This window comes from Taeniopygia guttata, chromosome 30 (genome assembly GCF_048771995.1).
Source record: "Taeniopygia guttata chromosome 30, bTaeGut7.mat, whole genome shotgun sequence".
In the NCBI taxonomy this organism is placed as follows: Eukaryota; Metazoa; Chordata; class Aves; order Passeriformes; family Estrildidae; genus Taeniopygia; species Taeniopygia guttata.
This window is the reverse complement of record NC_133055.1, coordinates 8966687-8991962: the sequence shown is the minus strand read 5'-3', so window position 1 is coordinate 8991962 and position 25276 is coordinate 8966687. Positions and strand designations below refer to the sequence as shown.

Sequence of the window (25276 nt, the reverse complement as noted above, 5' to 3'; positions counted from 1 at the left end):
ATGAGCCTTGGCCCCACCCACGGATAGATTTTTATCAATGGAAACCAAAAATCGCCACAAATCGACCCAAAAATTCAAACCCAGGGGAGTGGGGGAGCAGGACCACACCTGTGATGTCACGGGGGAGGGGCCAGGTGGGATTTTGGGGGGCTCTAGGTGGGCTTTTGCGGGGTCCAAATGGGTTTGGGGAGTCCCAGATGTTCCTGGGTGGCTCCAAGTGGGTTTTGGGGGAGTCCTTGTTGGTTTTGGAGGTCCCAGGTGGATTTAGAGGGGGATCCAGGTGAGTTTTAGCAGGATCCCAGTGAGTTCTGGGGGGCCCAGTGAGTTTGGGGGGCGAGTCCAGCTGTCCCTGGGTGGGTCCAGGTGGGTTTTGGGTGGGTCCAGGTGGTTTTGTGCAGTCCCAGGTTTTATTTGGGGGGATCCAGGTGTTCCTGGGGGGTCCTGCTGTGTTCAGGAGGCATCCAGGTGTTCCTGGAGTGTGGTAGATAGGGACAGGCGAACGGAAGATCTCGGGATGTGACGGAAAGAAAGACCCTTCCCCCTTCTCCCCGCTTCACGTTATCTATTAACCCCAGAGCATGTAACCAAACCTAACCCAGTAGTTTTCCACTCCCGACTAACTCTAGGGACCCTACAACCCCCCTCTGACGTAGCAAAGTCCCCCAAGACTATTTAAACCCATGAGATAAGATAATAAATGCTTTTGACCGTCCACCACATTGGTGTCAGCGTGTGTCATTAGTCTGAGTAGCCCGGACAGGCTGGGCTGCCGTGCTGTCGTCTTGCAACCAGGTCGTCGTTGTCTCTCATAAAGGCAACATATCTGGTGCCGAAACCCGGGAAGAGAAATTCGCTCGGGTAGCGGGATTCGCCTGGACAAGGGCAGTAGCCGGAGTGGTCAGACCGTATCTTGGCGCAGGGAGACGTCCCAGGACCCGCGAGCATCATGGACAGCATCGCCAGGGTCGTAAGTGCGATTTATAAGCAATGGGGTATCGAGTGTAAGCTCAAGGACTTTTATCTTGCCATAGCAAGGCTGCTTGAGCTTGGGGCGACTGAATGCCCAGTAGATGCTATGCATCCGGGAATATGGGAAAAATGCACAGCCACGCTGGCCGAGGACACAAAATCCTCAGGCAGTGGCAAAAGCCTTAAAGCATGGGGCAAAGTAGAGAAAGCCCCGCGCAGAGCAACAGAAAAGCAGGAGACGTAGAGCGCAGCGCATACATGTTTATTAGTCACACCCGGGCTCGGGGTGGGGGCGGGAGCGCAGACCGTCCCTGAGGACGATCCGCCCAGGAGCAGAGATCCGGGGGGGCCCGGTGCATCACCCCCCTCCCCGGGCCAGAGGCCAGTCCCTGCCGCGGAAACCTGTTACAGCATTTTTGAGAGAAAGAGGGCATGAATTGTGAAAGTTGAGCTACTCCAGGCTAGGCCTCAGATTGAGGCCTGGTGGGGCCCTCAAAGCCTCTGACGCAGTTAGAAATTCAGGGTTGTGGCGCAGGTAGAAAATAGTCTTAAAGTACTGTGGGGACCACGGGGGGTGAACTAGTATAGGTTTTATGGTGTACAGTGCAGGCCGTTTTAAGGAAAAGGTAAACAATGTTAGCCTACCAATCAGAGTGTCTTTGTTTCTGTAAACTATATAGAAGCTTATATAAACTACCGCCTGATTTTGAATAAAGGGAGAACGTTGCATTAATCATATTGATTGGATGTGCGTTTGTCTTGTCCAGTTTCCCGTTTCCCTGAGGTTCCCTGGCTTTAAGTGGCGCCCGCACAGGGACTCAGGAGGCTCTGAAAAGGCTGCCAAATTACTTTTAGAGTAACGGGCAGTCAGGTTTGAGTCGCGCGACGAAAATTCAGGTCCAAATCGCCTCATGGTGACGGGACCGGGATCCCAAATTCACTTTTTGTGAACGGGGATCAGGTGGAACGGAGCAGAAGTCTCCAAACTCCGAATTGGGCCGTTTCCCAACGGGAGGAAAAAGACTCTTCGCATTGTTGTTTGTTTGCGAGAGTCCGTTGGAGCAGTGGGAAGACCTCGGCGTTCACAAAGGACCCGAACGGCGGGTGTGGATGTGGCCGGGGCCGGGAAGCTGGAGCGGAGCTGCTGCCTTGCCGAAGAAAAGCGAGAGCGGAGCAGCCCGCAGAGGTTGGAGGTAAGCCGCGAAGGGAAAGAAAGGGGACGTATCAAGAACGTCTGAGGAAGAGCACCGCGGTTTCATTCACATATCCTCTCTGAGAGAGGGAAAAAGATAAAAAGAGTCCGATCTTATGCAAGCAATTGACTCGGGGGGCAGAAAGGACAAGAAAACACTATTAGAGCTTGGAGGTGTTTGGAAGAAAGTTTTATATACCTTACAGAGCAGGGCCGCGGACAAAAAGCAGCGGAAGCTGCAGTTCAAGCATTTGAGCAGTTCACATCAGAACAGATAGAAGTTCGGAAGCCATCTCGGGTTGAAAAATTTTTTTAATGTTTGTAATATGCGGCCAGTGCGAGGGCAGGAAGCTCCAGTCAGCCCCTCTGTCAGAGATGTTGTCGCTCGTTTGGAGGGCGGCACGGAGCTGGGCAGCGCGGGGCCGGCCGGCGCGAGACGGAGCGGGGTTGCGGCCGCGCCCGGAGCGGAAGTGTGCTCACGAGCAGCGGATGTTAACAGCTCGGTGGTTTCGCGAAATGCGGCAGACCAGGAAGTGACCCTCCCGGGTCCCTTGGGAGGCGGGGAGACACCTGAGGAGGCAGGCGGAGTTGGTGACGAAACAGGGCTGAGTCAGGAGGAAGAACTCGGGGGCGGAGATCAAGGCAGAGACCAGGGCGGAGACGGGAGCGAGGCGGCGCTGGCCCCGCGCCCCCCCGCAGCGGCAGCGGCGGCGGCTGCCACCGGTGCGTGCAAACGCAGAGGAGCGGCTCGCCGATACCCGCCGGCGGCGGCGGCCGCAGCCAGCAGCCTGGCGCGGTTTGGAGGGGCTGGACACCCCAATGCTAGTGGAGTGGCAGAAGTAGCCACCCAAACAACACCAGAGCAGAGCCCCGAAAATGCCAGTTCCCACCCCACCACCGTGGCGCGGCACTGCCCACTCCCACCGAGTTCAGATTCTGACGACTCAGAGCCAGACTTTCCGGTTGCCAATTGCAGCAGGGACACGCGATCACAGAACAAGATACAAAGACCAAATACGTTACAGGAAAAAATAGCCCGCCTTGCCACCCTTTCGAGTCGTCAGGCTCAAGCAGTGGAACCTTCCACTGGCCAGCAATTGGCATCGCCAGCAGTTTTAAAAAATCCCTTGCAGTCCCGATGGGCGTCAGTTGTGAAAGATGCTCTTTTAGACGGTGACTGGAAAGCTGCCAGCTCCCTGGTTTGTCCTGTCATAGTGTCTAATGGGAATGCCATCTGGGAGCCCCATGACTGGAAAATCCTACAGTCAGCTAAGCAGACAGTCACCACTTATGGGATCAGATCAGAAGCAGCCAGGAACATCATTCAGTATATATTCACAGCAGATGTGCTTTGTCCTAGTGATTCGTCTAACATTGCATCCCTGCTTCTGACACCTTCTCAATTCCTCATGTTTGAAAGGGAATGGAAACAGTTGGCAGTTGAGGAGGCCAACAAACATACAGATGCGGGAGACCCCTTTTTTGGAGTTCAGCCAGATATGCTGACTGGGCAGGGACCATATGCAACCAATCAGGTGCAACTTACCTTTCCTATTGAAATACATAAATTGTCACAGCAATTGGCCCATCAAGCTTTGCTTTTGGTACCGGACAAGAAAAAGTCAGCATCCTATGCCACCATAAAGCAAGGAGCCACTGAACCATTTGGACAATTTATTGATAGGCTGTCAGCTGCTTTAAAGGATGCACCTGACGTGCCACCAGACGTTCAGGAACATTTATTCCGATCCCTTGCTTTTGAAAATGCTAACCCACCCACCAGAACCATCCTAGCCACCCTCCCTCAAAGCTGTCCAGTCGATGAGATGCTTGTCAGAGCCACACGCGCAGAACAGAGCAACCAAGCTGCAGCATTCACCGCAACCATCCAGGATGCAATTGAACAACAAGGACACATCATTGCAGCTGCTTTATCAAGCAACAACACAAGGAGACAAAAGACGTTATGAAAAACTATAGCAATACTGAGTGTTTTCCAAGAAACCAAGAGGGATGGACATTATGCAAATCAAAGTTATTTCAAATACAATGTGGATGAAAATCACTGTAAAACAAAAAAGGATAGAAATGTTAATAATTATTTAATTGCTAAAAATGTCTTTGAAAGCAAAGATTTGAGAAAAGTCAGTCAGATGGAATGTTGGCATTGAGTTCACAATTTCTGTTTTTGAGTTTTTATAGATAATAAGATAAATAATAATTGTCAAATTTTTATGGATAATGATAAGTAGTGATTGTTACTAATGTTATATGAATGCTTGACAAGATTGTTTTAAACTATTTTAAACATTTCTTGTTAATAGGTTGATCATATAATGTAAGTTGTCTGATTTTTGTGATAAGAATTATTATCAAGATGTTAAGGTATTGAGGTGTTGTTTTAATATTTACAGTCAGTTTTCATATGTTTTATGGGGGTTTTTTTTAGGTGATTGATTGTAAGATGTGTTTGTCAGGATCCTGTGTGTTTGATTTTTTAACTACTCATGTGTTTTCTTTATTCAATTTTCTATGCAGCTGCAGTTCATCTTTTAAAAATTTATAGTCCAAGTTCTGGTTCAAGATTTCAGACTTCAAATTCTCAGATTTTTGAAGAAAAGGTTTGTTGTATTTAGAGAATTTTTGTCTTGAATCATTTGATGTTTTGATAAATTGTTAATAATAAGGTTTTTCACTTATAACTGTTATTTTTAAGACTTTTGTTTTAAACATATCCTCCAATTAGAGTTCGAGCTCTGGCCAGGCTCTGGCTCTACGTGGATGGTGTGATTGATCCAGGTGTTTTCTGCATCAAAAAAGTATTCAAGTCCTTTTGGCTTGACAATTTGACCATACAGGACAGCTGAGCCTCAAAGGGAGTTTGGAGAAGCATGATCCGGACATGTTTTATCCAAATCTCTGTTGTTTTAAGGTTTGTCAGCTGCTGCAGACTCTGGGATGACAATTTGATAGTGTAGCACTTGGTAACTGTGATTTTATATGTAATATTGATTGTGTATTATTTGATTGATTTTTATTTGTTGTTAGTTTCTTTACTATAGGCATTGTTTTGTTCTTAATGTTTTTCATGTTTATAACAAAGATGTTGATATTTCCATTTCTTCATGCAAGTTTTAGGGAACAGAATTGAGAGAGGACCCTCCAGTCCCTGTGGGGGTGTTGGGTTTGTTTGTGTTTTAACAGGTGCAGAATCTGGATGGATTTCAGTGAAGAATGTGGAACTTCTCAATTGCAAGAGGGCACTGATCTCTCCACAAGTGGATCAGAGGATGCACAGCAAAAGTGGATTGTGCAAAGATTTGTGTTTCACCCACAGAAGATCGTGGGCTTTGAGGTTTTTTTTTTTTTAAGTGTGTTTTTAATGATGTTATAGAATTTTTTTTTGCTAAGTTTTTAATAAGTTTTAGTAATGCCTGTGATTTTTCTGTTCATCTTGCCATTGTCTTTCAATGGCAAAAGAAAAAGAGGGAGGTCCCAACGGGGATCAACAGAAATTCTACTTGAGTGAGTGTTTTTACCCATCCAACCAAGAAATCATGTGATGGACAGGACAGATGCTCTTGCTGCATTGATACGAAAAGGCAGAAACAGAATTTTAAAAATAGATGAAAAAAATATCAACCCGCAGTGATAACAACGTGAACAACAACAGTTCGCCTGGAGCATCCCGTGATGAATCCTGTTCCGATGAAAATTAATTTTGTAGAGTTCAGAGAAAATAAGTTGAAATATCATAAGTGTGAAGTTAGATTTATCAGAAGTTAGTTTATTAGAAGTTATAGTTTATGTTTGAAATTAAGATTGTTTCTTTTATGTTAGCTGGGTCAAAGGGTATTGCACTTTTTTTTATCTTTATAGTTAGTTAAATTGTTATACCGTGTTTTTTACAGTGTGTGCAAAAATTAGTTCATTGAGCCTTCACTCCAGCCTGAGTAGCTCAAAAGAAAAAGAGGGAATTGTTACAGCATTTTTGAGAGAAAGAGGGCATGAATTGTGAAAGTTGAGCTACTCCAGGCTAGGCCTCAGATTGAGGCCTGGTGGGGCCCTCAAAGCCTCTGACGCAGTTAGAAATTCAGGGTTGTGGCGCAGGTAGAAAATAGTCTTAAAGTACTGTGGGGACCACGGGGGGTGAACTAGTATAGGTTTTATGGTGTACAGTGCAGGCCGTTTTAAGGAAAAGGTAAACAATGTTAGCCTACCAATCAGAGTGTCTTTGTTTCTGTAAACTATGTAGAAGCTTATATAAACTACCGCCTGATTTTGAATAAAGGGAGAACGTTGCATTAATCATATTGATTGGATGTGCGTTTGTCTTGTCCAGTTTCCCGTTTCCCTGAGGTTCCCTGGCTTTAGAAACCCCCCGGAAAATCGCGGCTTCCCCGTCCATCCCGCCACCGCCGGTCCACGACCCATTGCCGTAGGTGCAGCAGCGCGCAGAGTGCTTCTGGCAGGAGCTGGCAGGGGAAGCCAGAGGCGCAGAAACCGCGGCTCGGAGGAGATCCGAACCACGCCGCCACCTCACCCCTTTGAAAATAGCGCTGGCCGCCAAGGAGAGGGGCGCGGCGCGAGCGGTCTCAGCGCGAAAACCCGAGAGCCGCGCGATTTCAGGAATGCGCATGCGCGTGAGAAAGAGGAGGAGGGCGGCAGAGGGCACGGAGCCAATCGGCAGGCGCGCCAGACGCCGCTACCATTTAAGGGAGAGACCTCCCCCTGCAGGAGGCAGGGCAAGCCGGGGGGACGGGAGCGGCGCCAGCCCCGCGGGGAGGAGCGAGCTCGGAGCCAGACAAAAAGGCACCAAGCCCCGGAAATGCGCCGGCATTCGACTTCCGACTCGGAGCCCAGCAGCAGCTCCGCCGGCTCAGAAGAGCCGACGGGAGCCAGCCGGAACTCTGAGACGGAGAAAACAGAGCCAACGTGATTTAAGACAAAACCAAGTAAAGCTCTAAGCCGCACCGAAAAACAACTACAATACGAACCAGCCCAGTTTACCAGCTGGGGAAAAATACCCTTTTGGGGCTGCGGGAGAAAAGGGCATCTCGCCAAGGAATGCGGGTCCCGGCCCCAGGGAAGCGGGACGGGGGAGGGGGCGTGCTGACCGCACTCAGCCTCCTCCCACCGCACATACAAGGCAGCCCATCTATGCCAACCCCCAGTGGGGCGGGGAGCCCTCATACTTCATACCCGCGCCAGCGACACAATTGCAGAGTTTCCAAACACAGCCCGCGGTACCTTCGTACCCACTACCACCGCAAGGAATGCCTGTGCCGCAGGGTCAGCAGGGGACGCCCCAGAACGGGACCCCTGGGTGGCCCTGGCGATGAAAATAGGGAAGGAGCCCCCAGAGGTGTGGGGGACATGCCGCCTTTATGGCAGTCAGGACCCCCACGTAATAGGGCTCCAGCTTTGGGCAGACACAAGAGCAGACTGCCCGATGTTTCCCCAAGCACTGTGGCCTTGACACTGGCTATGCAAATAAGTCCCTCCAGTGAACGGAGTGGGAGGGCTGTCCCGAGCTTGGAAAAGCACCCAATTGGTAGCTATAACGCTTCATATAAAAAAGAAGACAGAATCAGGTGGTGTCCACTCAGGTCAATCAAACCTGACCTTCAGAACGAAATTAATGGAAAACTGTGAGTTTCAGTTTGCAGGACACGCTTGTGGACCGTCCCATGATGCATACACCCCTGCTCCAGAGGGAGATGACGGACCACCAAACCGTCAGACAAAACCCGAGAGTCCCACACCGGTGAGACCCAGACATACACAGTGTCTTTGTGCAATTTTGCTGTTGGGGCTTGTGGCCGGAGGGCAAGCCAACCCAGGCCACTACCCTCACCAGCCATTTAGGTGGGTCATGCAACATCTTTCAAGTAACAAGGTGTTCAAAGAGGTCACCACAGCGAACACCCCATCCTTCGTGTTCCACATAGCCAACCTGTTTAAAAGCTACCTTTCTAACCCTAAACGAAACCAAACCGAACCTGACTAACCCCTGTTAGCTTTGCTATGATGTTAAACCCCCTTTCTACGAAGGCGTTGCTTTAGACACCCCCTTCAGTTACTCTACAGCCAGTGCCCCCCACCAGTGCAGATGGGACACTCCCCGCAGAGGAATCACCCTGAGTCAAATCACAGGACAGGACAGATGTTTTGGCAATGCAACCTTAGCAAAGCAGAAAGGCAACTTCTGCACTAAAGTTGTCAAGCCCAACAGAAAAACCAATAAGTGGGTGGTCCCATCCACATCTGGGATGTGGATTTGCCAGCGATCCGGAGTGAGTCCTTGTGTGTTCCTTGCCAAATTTATTGACTCTATCGATTTCTGTGTCCAAGTTCGAATTGTTCCTAGGGTCCTGTACCACACAGACGAAGAGATATACCACCTTCTCGAGGAACCTGACAGACTTCACAAAAGGGAAATCATCACAGGTATAACCATCGCAATGCTGCTTGGCCTGGGAGCAGCTGGCACAGCCACGGGTGTCTCAGCCATCGCAACCCAGCAGCACGGACTCTCTCAGCTGCAAATGACCATCGACGAAGACCTGCAGAGGATCGAGAAATCCATCTCCTATCTAGAGAAATCAGTCTCTTCGCTTTCAGAAGTAGTTTTAGAAAATAGGCGAGGACTGGACCTCTTGTTCATGCAACAAGGAGGACTGTGTGCAGCCTTGAAAGAGGAATGCTGCTTTTATGCAGATCATACGGGAGTTGTTAAAGACTCCATGGCAGAGCTCCGAGATAGACTGGCTCAGAGAAAGAGAGACAGGGAAACCCAACAGAGCTGGTTTGAATCCTGGTTCAATCAATCACCTTGGCTCACCACTTTAATTTCCGCCCTGGTAGGTCCACTGGCAATACCGCTTTTAGCTGTTACCATAGGACCATGCCTGCTGAACAAACTAGTCTCGTTTGTTCAGGCCCGTCTAGAGCGGATGAACATTCTGTTCGTAGGCCAGCAACAAATACTGTAAACCAAAAACTGCAAACACAGTCAGTCACAAAAGCCTTCGTAACTCGCCTTGCGAAAATTACTCAGGTTTACCAAACCAACCTTTCCTCAACAAGTTACAAGTTTGTACCTCACTCCAGTGCCTATATCTACGACTACCTCATTTTATATATGATAAGGGGAGGGGAGATGTGGTAGATAGGGACAGGCGAACGGAAGATCTCGGGATGTGACGGAAAGAGAGACCCTTTCCCCTTCTCCCTGCTCCACGTTATCTATTAACCCCAGAGCATGTAACCAAACCTAACCCAGTAGTTTTCCACTCCCGACTAACCTAGAGACCCTACCAACCCCCCCCGACGTAGCAAAGTCCCCCAAGACTATTTAAACCCATGAGATAAGATAATAAATGCTTTCGACCGTCCACCACATTGGTGTCAGCGTGTGTCGTTAGCCCGAGTAGCCCGGGCGAGGCCGGGCTGCCGTGTTGTCGTCTTGCAACCAGGTCGCCGTTGTCTTTCATAAAGGCAACACTCTCCTGTGGCACTCAGTGGAATGGTCTGGGTGACAAGGCAGTATTAGGGCATTGGTTGGACTTGGTGATCCCAAAGGTCTTTTCCAGCCTATTTAATTCGGTCATTCTGTGATGATTGGGACACTCTGGGGCCATTGTGACACTGCAGGGCCTGGTGGAACTAAGAGGACCATGGTGACACTGTGCAGCCCCATAGAACCAGGGCTCCATTGTGGTGCTCTGGGGCCCAATGGAACCAGGGAGTCCCCGTGACACTGGGTCCTGGTGGAACCACAGAGGCCATGGTGACACTGCGAGGCCTCGTGTAACCGAGGGGTTTCACCATTGTGACACTGAGAAACCAAGGAGAGCATTGGGAGAGTCCAGGCCCAGTGGAACCAAGGGGCCCTTCTGACACTGTGGGGCCTCATGGAACAAAGGGGACATTGTGACACTGCAGGACCTTGTGTAACCAAGGGGCCACTGTGACACTCTGGGGCCTCAAGGAATCTGGAAAGCCCTTGTGACACTGTGTGGGCTCGTGGAAACAAGGAGTCCATTGTGACACTGAGGGGACTTGTGGAGCCACAGAGAGCATTGTGACAATGTGGGACCTCATGCGACCATGGGGCCTTTGTGACACCCTGGGGCCCCATGGAACCGAGGGGCCACTGTGAAACTGCAGCACCAACGAGAACATTGTGACACTGTGAAGCCCCACGGAACCAAGGAGTCCATTGTCACATTTTGGCGCCCCATGGAACCAAGGAGACCAGTGTGACAGTGCAGGGCTTGGTGTAACCAAAGGGACATTGTGATGCTGAGGGGCCCCTTGGAACAAGGATATTTTTGCAGATAACACCAAGCTGGATGTGAGTGTTGATCTGCTGGAGGGTAGGAGGGCTCTGCACAGGACCCTGGATAGGCTGAATCCAGGGCCTAAACCCAACAAGGTGAGGTTTAACATGTCCAAGTGCCAGGTCCTGCACTTTGACCACAACAACCCCTGCAGCACTACAGGCTGGGGACAGAGTGGCTGGACAGCAGCCAGGCAGAAAGGGACCTGCAGGGACTGATGGACAGCAGGCTGGACATGAGCCAGCCGTGTGCCCAGGTGGCCAAGAAGGCCAATGGCTCCTGGCCTGGATCAGGAATGGTGTGGCCAGCAGGACCAGAGCTGCTGTGCCAGCACTGATCTGCCCCCAGCTCTGCACACAGACATTGCTGCTGGAGCTCCAGAAAAGGCAACAAAAGGGCATCTCTGCAGAAAGCTTTGCTGCAAGATCCTTTAGTTCCTTTAAAGCCACCGAGAGCGCAGCCCCTCATAGACACAGTCTGTGGCCACAGGGAATGTGGACACAAACAAAATGAGAAATGGCACCAAAAATGACATTTATTGTGGAAAACATGAAAAAAGAAAAACAAAGGGAAAAAAAATCCCCGCAACTAAACCAACAAGAGGTACCAAAGATGACTTTTATTACTAATGATTTGCAGAAATTGGACAGCAGTTTAATGTTTCTGAAAGCATCCAGGCATCATTCTTCTCACTTCAGCCTTGAGCTCCTGGTTCCTCAGGCTGTAGATGAGGGGGTTCAGAGCTGGAGGCACCACCGAGTACAGAACTGACAGGGCCAGATCCAGGGATGGGGAGGACATCGAGGGGGGCTTCAGGTAGGTAAACACTGCAGTGCTGAGGAACAGAGAGACCACGGCCAGGTGAGGGAGGCAGGTGGAAAAGGTTTTGTGCCGTCCCTGCTCAGAGGGGATCCTCAGCACGACCCTGAAGATCTGCACATAGGAGAAAACAATGAACACAAAGCAACACAATGATAAACTACCAGTAACCACAAGAACCCAATGTTCCCTGAGGTAGGATTTGGAGCAGGAGAGTTTGAGGATCTGTGGGATTTCACAGAAGAACTGTCCCAGGGCATTACCATGGCACAGGGGCAGGGAAAATGTATTGGCCGTGAGCATGAGAGCATTGAGAAAGGCACTGGCCCAGGCAGCTGCTGCCATGTGGGCACAAGCTCTGCTGCCCAGGAGGGTCCCGTAGTGCAGGGGTTTGCAGATGGACACGTAGCGGTCGTAGCACATGATGGTCAGGAGGCAAAACTCTGTAGTAGCGCAAAAAACAAAAAAAAGATTTTGGGTCGCACATCCTGCGTAGGAGATGGTGTTACGGATTCACATTGCTCATTTCACCAACCCAGCAGCATTTTCAGTGTCAGAACACATCTGCATTTCCCCATGAATCCTATAACTCAGAGATGCTCTAGGACAGGTTTGCACCCTGCATTGAAGCTCCCAGCTTGGACTGAAATCTCAGGGAGACTTCCAAGTGTCCTTCTGATGGCACTGGATGAAGGGAGATGCAGCTCCTTCCCTGGCTGCACTGCCAGCATTGCCCAGAGCCGGGCACTGGGGACAGCTGTGTCACCCTGAGCCAGCTGTGCCCCCTGCCAGAGCCCCCAGTGCCGGGCAGCTGCTCCCAGCCCTGTGCTCTGCAGAGGGAACTGGGCCTGGGGCTGCAGAGCTGCCCCACGGCTCTGCTGCAGCTCTGCCTGCACAGGAGGGGCTGCACGCCTTGGAGCCCCGGCCCTGAGGGCAGAGGCTTGGCTGGGGGACAGGAGGGAGGGGGCTTGTGCAGAGGGAGGGGCTGCACTGGAGGGGATCCTCTGGCCATCTCTAAACTCTCCCTGCCTCAGCATTTCTGGGCTTTGTTTTCTCTCCTTCCCTGATCTTCTCTCTGCTTCCTGGAGATTTTCCTCCTGCAGGTGTTTCCCTCTGCCTGATCTCTCTGTGCCAGCACTCCCAGACCCCAAATCTCTGTGCACTCTCCTTGGCCTGACAGAACCCTGTCTGTTTGCAGGGCACTAGCTGGGGGCAGGTTCTGTTTGCAGCTTGGAGAAAGGACAGCTCAGACTGAGCCTGATGGCTCCAGCAAAGGTGGTGCTGCTGCTGTCCATGGGCAGAGTGGCTGAAAGAACATTAGGGATATCCTGTGAACATATTGATCACTAAAAGTAACAGTTTGGATGTCTCAGGCACTTGTCAAAATTCATAATCAACCTTTAATATTTATCCCCCTTCCCTGCCATTTCAAATAGCAGGAAACTAAAACAAAGTCTTCGGACATTTCCACATTTTTATCAAAATCCTTGTCTTGGAAATATTCTGTGACGGATCAGAACCGCTCACCATGTCAGAACTTCATAAGCATCTCACCTCCCCAGCACCAGAAATACTCAGAGTTGTACTCACAGGGTCTGTGGGCATTGGGATGTTCCAGCTTTAGGAGATCTCTCCAGGAGCTGCAGCTGCATTGTCCTGCAGCCAGAGGTTCCTGTGCCAAGGGCTGGCAGTGATTCTGCCCCAGGCACTTCTCAGCCCTTCCCAGCCCTGACTGATTGAAGCTCTCTGTGCCTCTGTGCTGTGCCCGGGCTGGCTGCAGGCAGTGCCCCAGCCCTGCTGGGCTGGGAGAAGAGCTGCTCAGCAAGAGAAATGTGCTTTTGAAGCTCTGCTTGGTTTCCAGGATCACCCTCTGTGCCAGGAGCCCGGCCCAGCTCAGCAGCACAGACACAGCACAAGGACTTTAATGACCCTCTGGGGCTTTGTGCACAGGCCCTTAGCATCAGGCCAAGAGGGAGCTGAAGAAACCTCTCCAGAACTCCAAGTCAGAATCCAACTCCAAAGTTTCTTGGACTTTTAATGGGTCCCACTGAGGGACACGACTGAGAAAGTGTCCCCAGGCCCCAGGCAGAGCAGAGAACTGGAGGCACTGATGACAGGTGGGGACAAAGAGAAGCCAAGTCTTGGTGCCCTGGGGCACAGCAGGGTCTGTGCCACCAAGGGCTGTGAGGAGACACCTTGTCCTGAGGCCCTGGGGCCTCCTGGCACAGCCCCAGCCAGGCTGGGCACTGTCACCCCCTGGTCCTGCCCTCAGCATCCACCCCCAGCCCACATCCCAGTGGCCTCAAGGATCTGCTGGAAGGAGTCCCTGGGGAGCCTTGGTCAGGAATGGCCCTGGGGGCTCCTTCATGCTCCCAGGGACTGCAGGTTTTTCAAAGGACTTTGGCTTTTGCTTTTGCCTTGGAGTGTCTGAGAGCTTTCTGCAATCCTGGCCTCCAATTATCTGCTGTAATTAGTCCCTGGAGAGGCTTTGCCAGTAACAACACTCAGTGGGGCTCATTAATGCTTCAAGGTACTTCAGTTCTTGTAAGGTACTTGGTGTTTCCCATTTGATCCAGACTCTGTGAAATGTTCGTGCAATCATGGCCCCAATTATCTGCTTTAATGAGTCCTTGAGAGCTTTGTACTGACACTCAGTGGGGCTCATTAATACTTTGAGATACTCAAGGTTTTTAAGGTACTTTGGATTTTCCTTTCCACATTGAGAGGTTTTGGTGCCATTTTGGGTCTGTGAGAGGTTTTTGTGCCATCCTGGCTTCCAGTTGTCTCCTCCAAGGAGTCCATGAAGAGCCTTTGTTGGGGATGGACCTCAGTGGGTCCCATTAATGCTTTGGGACACTTTGGGTGTTTCCTCCTCACTTTGACTGCTGGAAAAGTTTGTGCAATCTCCTCTCAGGCTCAGCTCCAAATGCACCATGGGGCTCATTAGGATCAAACAAGTCCTGACAAACCATGGCTCTGGCTTGATTTCCCTCTTGTCTTGGGCAGTTCATCAGGAAGTTTCTGTAGTGGTTTTGGTTTGCCAATTTAAGGTTTCTCAGCCAATGCATCAATTAGTGTGGTGGGTTCAGTGTTGACTAATTACAAGTGCACACACTAGAATATACTTACTCATTTCCTGCTGCGAGGTACGATTAAGAGAAAGGCAAAGGGGGCTCAAATTTTAAGAGCATAAATAAAAGTTTGATAACAGTAACTTAAGTAAAAAGCAATACGAAACAGAACAAAACTTTCAGAACATTTCCCCTCGCTATACAACCTGACAATGTAAAGAGACAAAACCTACAATTTTTAATCAGTTTACCACCTCTGGAATAGTCTTTCTTCACTTCATTAAGGGAGAGAAGTTGGTCTTCTTAATGTTATAGCGGCTTCTCCACAAGAAAACAGTTATCTCATGGCTTTTCATTTCCACAAATAGCTGCCGCCTCGAAAAATCTGCAATTGTGAAGCCCCTCCCATTTTTTAACAGCTTTTCCCACAGCTGTGTTTATGGGCCATGCCAGCTTACAGGGTGTTAATTTCAAGAGGATCTTTTAAAGATAAAAGATTCTCTGCATCTATTTCTGAAATCATCTTCATCTCTTGGAGCAGAGGTCTTCTTCTCTCCCTGAGGGCACAGGGTCTCATCACTCTGCTCTCTTTCTCTGTTCAAACCTCTCATGGGATCACAGCTACTGCAACATTTGCTCGCTTTAGCATAGAGGCCTTTGTTGAAACAAGTCATTTCCCCATACTTTTCAATGCCTAATAGGGAAAAAGAGAGTCTGATGTATCAATCAATTGGAACGGTGGCTGCAGTCCTCCTGCAGTGTCAGGTGTGGTTCTGTTGGAGAAGTGATCCTGTAGAAAAGGGTGTCTTCTTCTGAAGAGGAAGAGGCAGCTGTTCCTCTGAAAAATCCAGCCCAGAAAAAGCTGTGTTGGTGGGCCAGAATCTCAAGATTAGATGCAGGTAGGAATGCTTGGCTCCTCCATCTGGGCCGAACATCTCACAGTGGGATGTTACAGTTCTTATCAGTCATGCAGTGACATTCAATAGCCCATTATCAGCAGATGTCTCCCCTGAGAGAGGACTGATTGTGGAAGAGATAAGGAAAAACTGCCCACTTAACACAGGACAACTGCCATACAGATGGGAAATAAAACACATCTTGCTTTTCAGTCTGGGGCAGGAGGTCACAAACAAAATCAGCTGAGAAGGCGGCACTCTGAAAAGCAAACAAGAACTGACAGAAAATGAATGGGACAGAAATCAATAATTCTGACAGTTTTATTTATTATCAAAATAAATCACACCCATCCAGCCCCACACAAACACAATCACACACCCTCAAATTTGGATCTGACTTCTCCTGATCTCCTTCCAACCCCATCTCACCCTGGAGGCTGTGGAATCAAGTAATTTTGGCATGGGACTGAGGTGAGAACCTGCCATTTTGAGGTGGGATTGAGCCATTTTGGGGTAAGATTGAGGTGTTTCCAGTGGCATTGAATAATTTTGAGGTGACAGATCAATCCACCTTGGCTTTTGGAGTGCAAAGATATGGAGAATACTACCAGATATCCCCCAAGAACCCAGAAATCCTCCAGAATATGTTCCCAAACCACAAATTCCACCTCAAATACCTCTTAAATGGTGGGACTTTTCACATCTCTGGTCAATACTCTTTTTAGTCATTTTTCAGGTGTTTTTAAGTGAAAAAGACAAATCAGAAGAAAATTAGGGCCAAACCAAAACCAGATACCCCTTGAGCATCCCCTGAGCACTGGACAAAACAAACTTGGCAGAAATCAAACTTAACCCTCCATAAAATGCCTTGAGGAAGATTTGCTCTTCCCACAAGTCACTTGTGATGGAAACACAAACAAATCCCAAACATTAATAGACCAACAACAGAAGCAATTCTGTGGCAATTCCAAATTTCATCAGTTCCAGCATAGCTCCAAGTCAGATGCTGGCAGGTTCCAAAAAAAGAAACGTGGAAATTTGGCCCAATACAGTTTATTAAAAGGAAGGGAAAGCTCTGTGTAGCTGTCACGAAGGTGACAGGGACCAAGAAAATAATGATTCTCATATTTGGAAAATCCTCCAAGCCTTTGATTTTGGGAGTTATTCAGGAATTTAGCTACTTGAGCTGGGCTTCTTGTAGGATTTTAGTAGCCCTGTGTTCCTCACTGTGTGGTGAATGATCCTTGTCAGTCTCACTGGTGTCATTTGGTCCCTTTCCTCCAGTGATTTTAAAAAACTTTTCAGGAAAAGACAAGAAAATATTTTCTTTACACTGGCCAGCCACAACAGCCATTTTCCTCGTAAGTTTTAAAAGTTGCTCAGAGGAAGCTGCATCCAAGTTTCCAAGAGTTCCTCCAGAAAGAGGCAGAACCTCCTCAGAGGAGGGAACCAGGCTGTTGTGAAAGGCACTTGGGGTCAGACAGCAGTGCCCTGAACTCACTGTGCCAAAATAATGTCGCAATCTGGTTAATAAAATCGTTAGAGAGATGCCTCTGCCCCAATTAAGGTTCTACCAAGACTAAATCCAAGGTGGATTTTATTGAACAATAAATGTGAGGTAGAGAGAGAGAGATGGAAAGAAATAGAAAAGGGGGGAGAGAAAGGGAGTGACAGGGACAGAGATCTCCCCTGGGGCCGGGCAAGTGTGACATTGTCCCCTGTGTGCGTGGCCTTCCCAGGGTGGGGGTTTTACACCTGAGCCAGTTTGGGTAAGGGGGGTGGTGTTCACCCCCCACCCCGAGCAGGGATTGCCTCACTGTTTCAGGTTACAGTGTCAGATGTAACAAAAAGTGTTTCCAGTCACCATCTCCATAAACTGTTATCAACAGGTGGGGCAGTGTTCTTTATCTCTTCCATGGCTCAGCCCTGATAATGCCCTCCAGGGACCATCTTCTGTTAATGGGCCATTGAGTGTCACTGCAGGGCTGATAAAATTACATCATCCCATTGTGGGATGCTCCGCCCAGGGGGAGGAACCAAGCATTCCTACCTGGATATAATCTCACCCTTGCAACACCACGACCACCTTGCCTACTGCATTCCCAGAGGACAAGAGCTCCATAACCACCACTGGACCTTCAGAGGAAGACCAGACCCTTCTACAGGATCACCACTTTGACAGAATCACGTTCATCACTCCAGCCGGACTGCAGCCACCATTTCATCAGACTGCTACCACCACCCTGACCATCGGGTTGTCAGGTTATATCCTTACTCTGTGAGTTTAAGCCAGGATTTCTCTATCATTGCCTTGATATTCATTTTCTTTTTCAATTGTAATTCTGGCATAAATTCTCCCCCTGGTTTGCTTCGAAACCAGTGCAAGACTCAATGTGCTCATCCCTTGTTTTCCTCCCAAAACCGGATTTCCCATCCCCAAAAGTTTACCAGATGGAGGAGAAGGCTGCGAGGAAGAGGAAGATGCCTCAGGACCCCCAGGCAGGTGAGGAGGAAGTCAGTGCCCCTTTCCCCCTCTCTCCTGCTCCATCTCCCAGCCCAGCACAGCCCCCAGCCGCAGGACAGCCCCGCTGCCGGTGCCCTCCTGCCGGGGACGCACTGGGGGGATCTCCTTGCCCTTCCCTCTGGCATGGAGGAAAATCCCATCCTATCCTTGTCCTTCCTACCCCAGACAAGAAGCTGAGGATGGAGAGCTGGGAGGACAAATCCCCATGGCAAAACCTCGTGGAAGAGGCCGTTTTGAGCGAATCCACAGTGCAGGAATCCAACAGGGAGGAAAATCCCCAGCGACACCACAGGAGGAGGGTCTGCAAACCCATCCCAGGGTGCTCTGAGGAGGAAAGGCCCACTCTGGGTCAGGAAGGTGGGCAGAGCTTCAGCCAGAGCTTGGAGGTGGTGAACACTTGTTGGGTGGGGAGCACTGCCTGCTGCGGGTCTGCCCGGCAACTGGTGAGTCATCAGCGCTGCTCTCTCTGATTGGCTGACTCGTGTCCACCGCATTCTCTCATTGGCTGAGGAGAGGCCCGGGACTGCAGAGAAGGAACGGGAGAGATCCCGCCCCGAGCAGCGGCACGGGGACAACAGACCCAGCCTGGGCACAGGGAGGGAATTTATTACCAACCAAACCGCGGCAGCACGAGGAGAAGGGAAAGAAATCCCTCCAACACCTTCCCCCCACCCAACGGGGATCAGCCACAACAGGGTTATCCACCAGGGAGAGACGGGGACATCCGAGATTAGACCAAAGCCAATTTTATTGTGTGTACCAGGTTTTTATACAGGGATTTACTTCTATGGTGCTTATATAGGGCTCTGTTTTTGGTACAATTTCTCATTGGTTACACATTCTTCATGACATGACATCACCTAGTAACATTATTTTATCACAAAGTCTCACACCACGTTGCTCAGTCACTTCTTGCCCAGGGAGACTTAAACTGTGTCTGTGTCTCCCACAGTTTCTGCTCAGTCAGGCCTCAGATATCGGGCCCCTTTATCAGCTCCATTGCTTTACTCTCTGTTTCATTCCCCATACTGGGGCACCAGGGCTCTGCCCAACAGGGGTCACTGGGGATCATCCAGCCCGGATCCTCCCATGGGGGATGGAGCTGGAGGAGCGCACCAAGCTCTTCCCTCACTCTCTTCCCTCACTCCAAGCTCTTCCCTCACTCTCTTCCCTCACTCCAAGCTCTTCCCTCATTCAGGGCACTCACAGGGCTTCCGTTAGTGGTGCCTCCGTTGGTGCTGGGTCAAGGCTGAGCTCTGTGAGAAGCTCTTCCCACACTCGTAGGGCCTCTCCCCGGTGTGGATGCGCCGGTGCCTGGTGAGGTGGAAGTTGTGCTTGAAGCCCTTCCCGCAGTCGGGGCAGCGGAAGGGCCTCTCCTCTGTGTGAATCCGCTCATGTAGGAGGAGATGGGAGCTGGTCTGAAACCTCTTCCCACACTGGGGACACTCGTAGGGCCTCTCCCCAGTGTGGATGCGCTGGTGTTTTCTCAGGCCTGAGCTCCACCCAAAGCTCTTTCCACATTCCAAACATTTGTAAGGCCCTTCCCCGGTGTGGATCACCTGGTGCTCAATCAGGCCAGACCTCTGTCTGAAACCCTTCCCACACTTCCCACACTCGTAGGGCCTCTCCCCGGTGTGGATGCGCCGGTGCTTGGTGAGGTTGGAGTTTTGGTTGAAGCCCTCCCCGCAGTCGGGGCAGCGGAAGGGCCTCTCCTCTGTGTGACTCCGCTCATGTAGGAGGAGATTGGAGCTGGTCCGAAACCTCTTCCCACACTCCCCACACTCGTAGGGCCTCTCCCCGGTGTGGATCCTCTGGTGCCGGATCAGGTGGTCGCTCCGACTGAATCCCTTCCCACATTCCAAGCACTTGTGGGGCTTCTCCCTGCCATGAGACTTCTCCACCAGCTCCGAGCTCCGGCTGGATCTCTGCCCGCCTTCCTGGCTCAGGGGGGCTCTTTGCTCCCCGCAGCTCCCTGGGCTGGGTTTGCAGCTCCTCCTCCTGCAGCATCTCCGGGGCTTTTCCTCCTCCTCCATCCAGACACGCCCAGGGAATGACAAATCCTGGTTTGGAGAAAAAAACAAGAGGAGAGCACTGGAGGTTCCTCCTTGCCCAAGTTTATCTCAGGAAGTCATTGGGAATCTTGTGTCTGTAAGAACCTCCAAAACACCAAGATTTAGCCCCAAAATCCCACAAACTTCAAGATACAGATCAAAAACTCCCCAAACATCAAAAGTCAGCAAAAACCTCCTCCAAAACATAAAGATTCAGCTGCCACATAAAACCAAAGCACCAATATTTAGCCCAAGAAAGCTCAGAAACACCAAGATTCACACCGTGAAAATCCTGGATCCCCCTCCACAGTCACCTGCTGCATGTGGGGGGAGAAACGCTCCTGGGGCTGGGGGGAGGCTGCAGATACAGGGAGGGGTGAAACCTTCTGCTGCTTCCTCTTTCTGCTCCTCCTCCTCCTCCTCTTGTGTCTCTACCCTTCCTCACACTCCTCTTCTTCCTGCTATTCCTCCTCCCCCTGCACAATCCCACCTTCTCCTGCCACCTGCATAGTTTGACCATTCTGTTCCTCAAGCCTGCTTCTCCTTCCCTTCTCCTCCTGCCCCCAGGCCCAGCACCCACTGCCGGCTCCCTCTTCCCCCCAGACCCACAGCATCCCAGCCGAGGGGCAGGGATGGAGCTGGGGCAGGTCGGGCTGGGGCAGCGCTGGGCTCTCGGCCGCTCCCGCCCGCACTCGGTCCCCACTGCAGCCGCTCCCGCCAGGACAGCGCGGGGGGGCCCGGCCTTGGCGCTGCCCCACTCCCACCTCCCCAAATTCCCCTCGCGGGGGCGATGGGGCCGAGGGGGGTTGTCCAGTTGGGGAAGGCTCAGAGGGCCAGGGAGCTGTACACAAGGGAGTGACAGGAGAAGGAATCGGTTTCAGAAAATGTTATTAATTGATGACACAGACTGCTCCTCAGCCAAGGCCCTGCTCTATTCATGAACTTCCAGAAGAACAACAAAGACTTAACAGAGCCATGAATATCATTTGCTATATAAAAGTGGGGAGCATATTAAGGGAGTATGTAGTAGGTGGATTGGGAAGTCTGTAGCTCTCAAGTACTTCTGCCAATGGGGAAAGCAGAGGGAGATGTGGCCAGGAGAATTAGGATGAAAAGGAGGCTGTGTCCTCCAACAATTGGGAGACCCCATGTGGAATGTCCCATGGCCTCTCCCATTTTTAGAAATGAAATTAGTTTCACAGGACTCCTCTGTCTGCTTTGTGGACAGAATCCTCTGGTGATGTCAATTTTCCCGCACACCCTGGGGCAGGGAGTGCAGCTGAAGGTGCCTCACCCACTTTGGGTGATCGGCTCCCTTGGCTGGCGGCAGCACCGGGGATTGATTGGGGACCCGGGAGTGACCAGGAGACAGACGAGTGACACATCAGGGGGGTCTGTGAAGAGTCAGCAGGGAGAGAGCACTGAAAATCTCATCAGTGAGTGCCCTGGGATCTTCGGGGAGTGAACATGGCAGGGCACCCATGGAGGGGAGAAAAGGGAAAGCCAGGGAGGGGTCCTGGCCAAAGGGAGGATGACCACAAAATGTCTCTGAAGGGTCCCTTGGGAGAATGCTGAGGTAGTTTGAACATTCCCCCAGAGGTAATTAAGGACATGGGGACCTGTGGGGAGCTGCGGGGCCGGGCCGGGGCTGTGGGGCAGCCGGGGCTCAGCGCCGGGCGCTGCCTGACCCCACCAGCCCCGGGCAGGGCCGGCAGTGGCCCCCGGCCCCCAGGAGGCTGCGGGACGCCCCGGCCGCTGCCCGGCCCCGGGGAGCTGCCGGCCCTGCCCGCCGGGGGGGCCGCCTTTGGACACTGCGGCAGGACAGGCACCGGCTCTGCCACACGGGCTGTGCAGGGGACCCTGAGCACAAGGAGCAAAACAAAGGAACATCTGGAAACGCAGATTTTCATGGTTGGACATAGAAGTGAATTTTCTCAGGCAGCCGGTCTCAAAGCAATCAGTGGTCAGGTTTGGATATTGGCACCGGGAGTGGCCACTGAAGGCACGGGCACGCCTCTGAGAACACAGGTTCAAAGCAAGAACTCCCAGCAGAACTGTCTCTTTGGAGAGTGCAGACTCTCCCCCGGCCACCACGGGCTGGGTGGGGGAATGGAAGCCCTGCGGCCTGGGAGGGATAGGCCAGGGGGAGGAAACCTGAGATGTCTTTGTTCCCCACGCCCCCACACCACCAGAGGGAAACAGACAGAGAGCCTGAAGGCACCTGGAAATTCACTGGCAGAGGAGAAGGAGAAGCGGGGGGAAGGTGCCCAGCCCTGGGAGTTGGGGTCTGGGCTGAGATTTCAGCAGTCAGGGGAGCCCAAGACTTTTAACCCTCTCCTGGGAAATGAAAGCTTTGTGAAATATTACTCCTGCTCCACTTGAAAGAGAAAAGAGACAGTCTGGGACCTGAGATGTTAGGGAAAGAAGGTTGGGTGGGAGATGATGGAGTAGCTTTTGGCTGGACTTTTCTTGTAAGCCATTGACTGAACCAGTTTCTCCTGCAACAGAGACTGCATCTTTAGGGGGATGCAATGGTGAGCCAAGAGACCTGCTTCAGCAAATTCCAGCACAGGAATGGAGTGAACAGAGGAAAGCTGAGGAGGGTGTGGTGATGCCCTCGGTCTTCAGGAAGAAGAAGATCTCCGTTTCCACCCTCAGCCCCAGGGGAGGAGGAAAATGGGTGGGGGGACTGTGGTCCCTAAATGAAAACTGACCTGTTGTTTCTCTTGTTCCTTGGCAAAGCATCCTTAAAGGAGCCCTATGAGCAGTCTGTCCATGCACGGCGGTGAGGGCACTGTGACATGGCAAGGAGAGTGTCACACTGGCACATTTTCTCTGGGCAGTGCCATGTGTGACATGGAAACACGAGAGGTGGCAATTGTGTTTCCTGGGGGTCTGTGGTGCAAGAGAGACTCCTCTCTCCCCTGATAGACTGAGTATTGATTATCTGAAAGGTGATGACCTGATTGAGGGTCCAAGTTGTGTCCCACTGTGATTTGTTGGAGTTTGGGTGCAGGGAGGACGAATGTTTTGGAAGGTTTTAATTCTGGATGTAGTCTGTATCTTTTATTATAGTAGTAGCTTAATAAAGTTCTTTCTCCTTTATTTCTAAGCTTAGGCCTGCTCTGCTCTGTTCCTTATTGCATCTCACAGCACTTATTTGGGAAGCTGGATTTCCATGGGGACACAGGCATTGTGCCAGCATCAAAACATGACATGATGGTACATGAAGGATCAGGATTTTCTGTGAAGGATTTGGTTTGGGTCCCTGCAGAAAGGAAAGATTTTGCAGAAAGCTCAGCAGCTCTCAGAGGATGAGCACCCACAGGCAGTGACCGGGGCTGCAGGAGTGGCACAAGAAGGCCCTGCAGCACTTGGGCACAAAGGCACAGCAGCTGAAGGCAAGGAGGGATGAGCAAAAGGCCAAGCTGAAGGCAAAGGCCATGGCAGAGTTCCCACAGCCCCTGAGGGACCAACCCCAGGGCCCAAGGGGGCCCCAGCACCCAGGGGACGGCGTCGGCCACAAGCACCTGGCAGAGGCATTGCCCTCCTGGCCAGGGCAGAGCCCACCCAAACAGCCCCTGGGAAGGAGTCGGGGCTCCAGCTGCAGCCCACAAGGACACTGCAAGCACAGACAGCAGCACCCTCAGGAGGAGCGAGTCCACCCCTGCATGGACATGGATTGTCAGGGCTCTCTGAGCTCCCATCCCACCGGGGACCCACCACACTGCAGCCCTGGAGAACATCCAGGCTGGGTCTGCATCCAGAGGAGGCCTCTCCTGATGGACACAGGGCCCTCTCCATCCACTCTGAATCTTACACCTAAGGGGGGAACATTGTAAAGGAGTGTTTTCATTATTAAGGGAATAAATGGGAAAGCTGAGCTGGTGTCATTTGTTCAATTAGGAGCTGTGGGGGGTGGTTTGAACTAAACTAATTTCTTTCTCTTCCTACTGTGACTGTTATTAACTAGGAAGGAATTTGGTGGTGGCATTGTAATATTGTAAAAGGTGATACAGAGGCTATTGCTGCTGTACCTCTGTGTCAAATGTCTGGCAAGGCCTATGCTGAAGGGAACCCAGAGGTGTGGGCAGCCCCAGGGAAAGAGGGAAAATTTAATTTGGAGTGTCTCCAAATTACTCTACAGCAACCAGGACAAGTGGTGTCTAAAAGCAACACCCTGTTCCAGGGGAGGGAAGGAAGGGCTCACAGCCTGGTATGGAGTCCCTGCTAAAGGCAGGGCTTTCGGAGCCAGGGATGTCTCCCTAAAGCACTCCTATCCTGCCACTCAGGGAATCAGATGGCTCCAATGAGGACAAGAAGAAGCGGTAGAAAAAGCCTCTGTGAAATGGCTGAATTTTCTGGCTAAAAACATCTTTTGAGTATTTGAAAAAAAAAAAAAAGGCAAATGGTGGAGGACAAGGTTAAATATTTGGGACATGTTGGGACTGAAGATTGATGCTGGATTGACCTAGAGAGGGTCTGGGCAACCACAGAAGTAAAATTTCCCAGGAACAAAAAGGAGCTGTGACAGTTCTGAGGATTAAATGGGAAATACACAAGCTTCTTTGTTCCAGCCAGAACACTGCAGGACTTTTTAACCCCAGACAGCCTCCATGCTGTGGTATGGACAGGAGAAAGAGAGCAAAACCTGAGAAAATGAACAACCAATAATAATGATGCTTCAGCTCTGGCTCTTCCAGACTCAGAAAAGAAATTGGAATTGTAGGTGAATGTTCAACAGGGCCAGGCCAAAGGAATCCTTGGGGGAAAATGTTTCACCCAGTGGCCACAGTGGCCTCATTGCCTGCAGAATTGTGCAGCCACAGCTTCAACGGGAACCGAGGCCCAAACCCTGATGACAACAGGATCTCCAACTGTTCCAGTCTGCCATCAAGTTCAAGCTTTGATAACCAAAAGAGCCTCGCAATGGATGAGCAGTGCTCGGTTATTACAGTGTGAAACTTGTTCAGTGGCACAGGAGGATTCAGAACTGAGGACAGGGGAAGGGTTTAACCCAGCCTCCTGTTTGAACAGCCCCCAGAGGGGCTGGGAAGAAACCCAGCACTGCATTCAAGTGACACAGCTCCAGACCCAGCCTGGGGGAGATTCAGGAGACATTGCCTGGCCTGAGGCAGAAAATGTCTTTGTGGATGGCTCTTCAAGGGCAGCAGAAGGGAAAAGAGTTCCAAGACACGCTGTTATTGAGGAAAGGGAATCAGACAAAGCCCAGGTTACCCCCATGGTCAGCTCAACCGGCACAGCTGTGTGTGCTTGTAAGAGCCTGGCACTGAATGCCCTGAGCAGGAAGGCTTCAATATCTTCTGGTGACACCATCTCACCTAACAGGGGGGCAAAAGCAATTCTGATTGCTCAGCAACCACTGGATCACTTATTAAGGTATCTTTA

At 51.0% G+C, this 25276-nt stretch overlaps 1 protein-coding gene across 1 annotated transcript in view; it reads right to left on the bottom strand.

Moving 5' to 3' along the window:
- The window catches only part of LOC140680877 (uncharacterized), a 359672-nt gene that overhangs the window by 316701 nt on the left and 17695 nt on the right, over positions 1-25276 (bottom strand). The window contains exon 3 of the mRNA XM_072919762.1: positions 19188-19708. Within this exon, the coding sequence (XP_072775863.1) occupies positions 19188-19708 (521 nt within the window). The remainder of the gene's footprint in view (positions 1-19187; positions 19709-25276) is intronic.